This window comes from Brassica oleracea, chromosome C7 (genome assembly GCF_000695525.1).
Source record: "Brassica oleracea var. oleracea cultivar TO1000 chromosome C7, BOL, whole genome shotgun sequence".
In the NCBI taxonomy this organism is placed as follows: Eukaryota; Viridiplantae; Streptophyta; class Magnoliopsida; order Brassicales; family Brassicaceae; genus Brassica; species Brassica oleracea.
In genome coordinates this window covers 42428041-42430733 of record NC_027754.1, presented here as the reverse complement: position 1 = coordinate 42430733, position 2693 = coordinate 42428041, and the positions used below count along the sequence as shown (strand labels likewise).

Genomic DNA, 2693 nt, shown 5'->3' with positions numbered 1-2693 from the left:
CATGTCATATTTGTTTTGTGAAATTGATGGTAGAAAAGATATGTGGCAAAATCACTTCGCAAATATAGTCTATCGACATAGTATATATACTGTATATGCAATCAAAAATAAATTAAATCATTCATTTTTACATGTTTTAACATAGTATAATTCTTTTTAACAAATTATACGTTATTTTGCATGCTAGGGTATATAAATCACGCACCCCAAAAACTTCCAATGTGAACTTGGCTACCGCACCATATTTTTACCATCATTTTAACGTTTCTAACCACACCTTTTATATTTTCTAAAGTTTTTTTTGCCATGATGACACTAAATTTTTTGTTATGTGCTAGAATTAATAGGGTTATAATGAAAACTCTTATATATGCAAATGCAAAGTTATTAATTTATTTATTAACAATTTTCGGAAAAGGTGTGGTTATAAGGTTATATATAGGTGGGTGAGCTTTGGTAAGCTTTTGACATATCTTGCAAGAGATTTTCCATCCTCAATACCTTTAATCTTCGCACCTCTCTTCCCTCTCTCTACTCTCTATTACTTCACAATCCCTTCGAACATATATGCAATCAAACATATTTATACGCAATAATATTTAATGGGGAGGCAGCCATGCTGTGACAAGTTAGAGGTGAAGAAAGGGCCATGGACAACGGAGGAAGACAAGAAGCTCATAAACTTCATACTCACCAACGGCCATTGTTGCTGGCGTGCTTTGCCAAAGCTGGCCGGTCTCCGCCGCTGTGGGAAAAGCTGCCGCCTCCGGTGGACCAACTACCTCCGGCCTGACTTGAAGAGAGGCCTTCTCTCTCACGATGAGGAACAACTTGTCATCGATCTTCATGCTCATCTCGGCAACAAGTAAACCTAAATACTAATTATATGCTAGTTCCACATAATTCTTACGCGAAGCTTTACAGGTTTACATCTGTGTTAAATTTAAAATCTTATGTTTTAAAACAAAAACAAGAGACCTAAGATAAACATTGGTTGGGATAGTGTATAGTAGAGAAAATTTATGAAGTAAATTTGCATGTATATTTAAATTATCCAACATGTTGTGGGTTGTGTATATTTTGCCAAATAAAAATTTAGACAGTTCCAAATAAGATTGTCAAATAGTAGAATCATATAGAGAACTAAATTTTCCATTTGCATTTATATTTCTATGAAATAAACTTCAAGACAAAGTAACGTCTTTCTCTTCGGAAGATAGTTAACTTATTTCATCAATTTCTTGTTTTTATATTCCAAGATTTGGACCTCTCCACCAACACTTCCTAATATATATATATATATGATTCTTGTGATTAATATTTATTTTAAACCATTGGTGTATTATAGGTGGTCTAAGATAGCTTCAAGGTTACCCGGAAGAACAGATAACGAAATAAAAAACCATTGGAATACTCACATCAAGAAAAAACTTGTTAAGATGGGAATCGACCCTGTGACTCATCAACCTCTCAACCAAGAACCTAATAACACTGATAATCCCAAAAGTAGTTCTTCAACTTCAGATAATATCTTAATGGAACCAAAGAGCAGAAGCAGCAAAAACGTACAGACTAATAGCACGACTACAGAAGAGGAAAGCAGCAGCACTGCTACTGGTCAAAACAGTTCCATTAACAATGAAAATCAACTACTTAGTAACATTACTAACGATGAAGAATTGTTTAGTTACTTATGGTCGGACGACACTGCTAAAGCTGATGCTTCGAGGAGTTGTAGTAATTATTATGGTGTTGGTGGAACATTATATAATGAAGATAATATTCCCGGCGCCGGAGCAGACTTTCCGATTTGGTCACCGGAAAGAGTCGGCGGCAAGGATTTGATGTTTCTGGATTACTGCCAAGACTTTGGTGTTCATGATTTTGGGTTTTGACTCTTCACCATGACATATTGAAACTCTTACGGATGAGAACAATCATATAAATATATGTACATTAGACGTATATATACACGTATACAAATAGTAGCGCGAAGAAATCCATGTAAAGCAGCAAGGGGCACCATGGTTTCAAGTATTATAATTATAATTAGGGTAGGGTAGGGTGTACATAGGGTTTGTCAATGTCAATAAAATATAATTTAAACTATATCTGGTTTGTTTTGACCCAAAAAAAAAAACTAGATCTGGTTTGTATAACGTATAATTATTCTCATATTTGATAATTTCCAACCCCAAAGACCAAGAAGTCGTAATGAATGTACGTTTTTACTTTTTCCTACTAGGGTCCAAACTTAAGGTTAGAATCAAACTTCCAAGAGTTTGAGACACTATGTCCTCTCCTGCTTATGTTTGTAAATTTTATCTTCTCTTTACAGTATAGATTTCAGTATGCGTACTTTGTAACCTTAAGAGAATTAATATTAGTGTACAAATTAATAAAAATTAATCATATTCATCATTTTGCGTGCTTTTTTAAAAAGATTACTCCCCCGAAAAGTTAGTTTATTAAAAAACATGCATCTAAGAAACCAATTTGGTTATAACCTCAAGCAGAAACAACAATGTATCAATAACTTGCTGGTTTTAGAGCATTGAATAATTAATTAATACAATAATAATTTAATATAATTTAATATAATTTAAATTTGACAGTATGACAATATATAATTATTTTATACAAAGTTAAGCGTGTCAAGAGTCTTTCAAATTTTGTATATAAATTTTCATTCA

At 33.0% G+C, this 2693-nt stretch overlaps 1 protein-coding gene across 1 annotated transcript; it reads left to right on the top strand.

Annotated features, from left to right (window-relative positions):
- The first annotated feature begins 488 nt into the window (after positions 1-488).
- Positions 489-2029, top strand: LOC106304740 (protein ODORANT1-like). Its single transcript, XM_013741135.1, has 2 exons — positions 489-865; positions 1349-2029. The coding sequence occupies exons 1-2, from the start codon at positions 603-605 to the stop codon at positions 1893-1895; spliced, it is 810 nt and encodes a 269-aa protein (XP_013596589.1). The 5' UTR covers positions 489-602; the 3' UTR covers positions 1896-2029.
- The last annotated feature ends 664 nt before the right edge of the window (positions 2030-2693 follow it).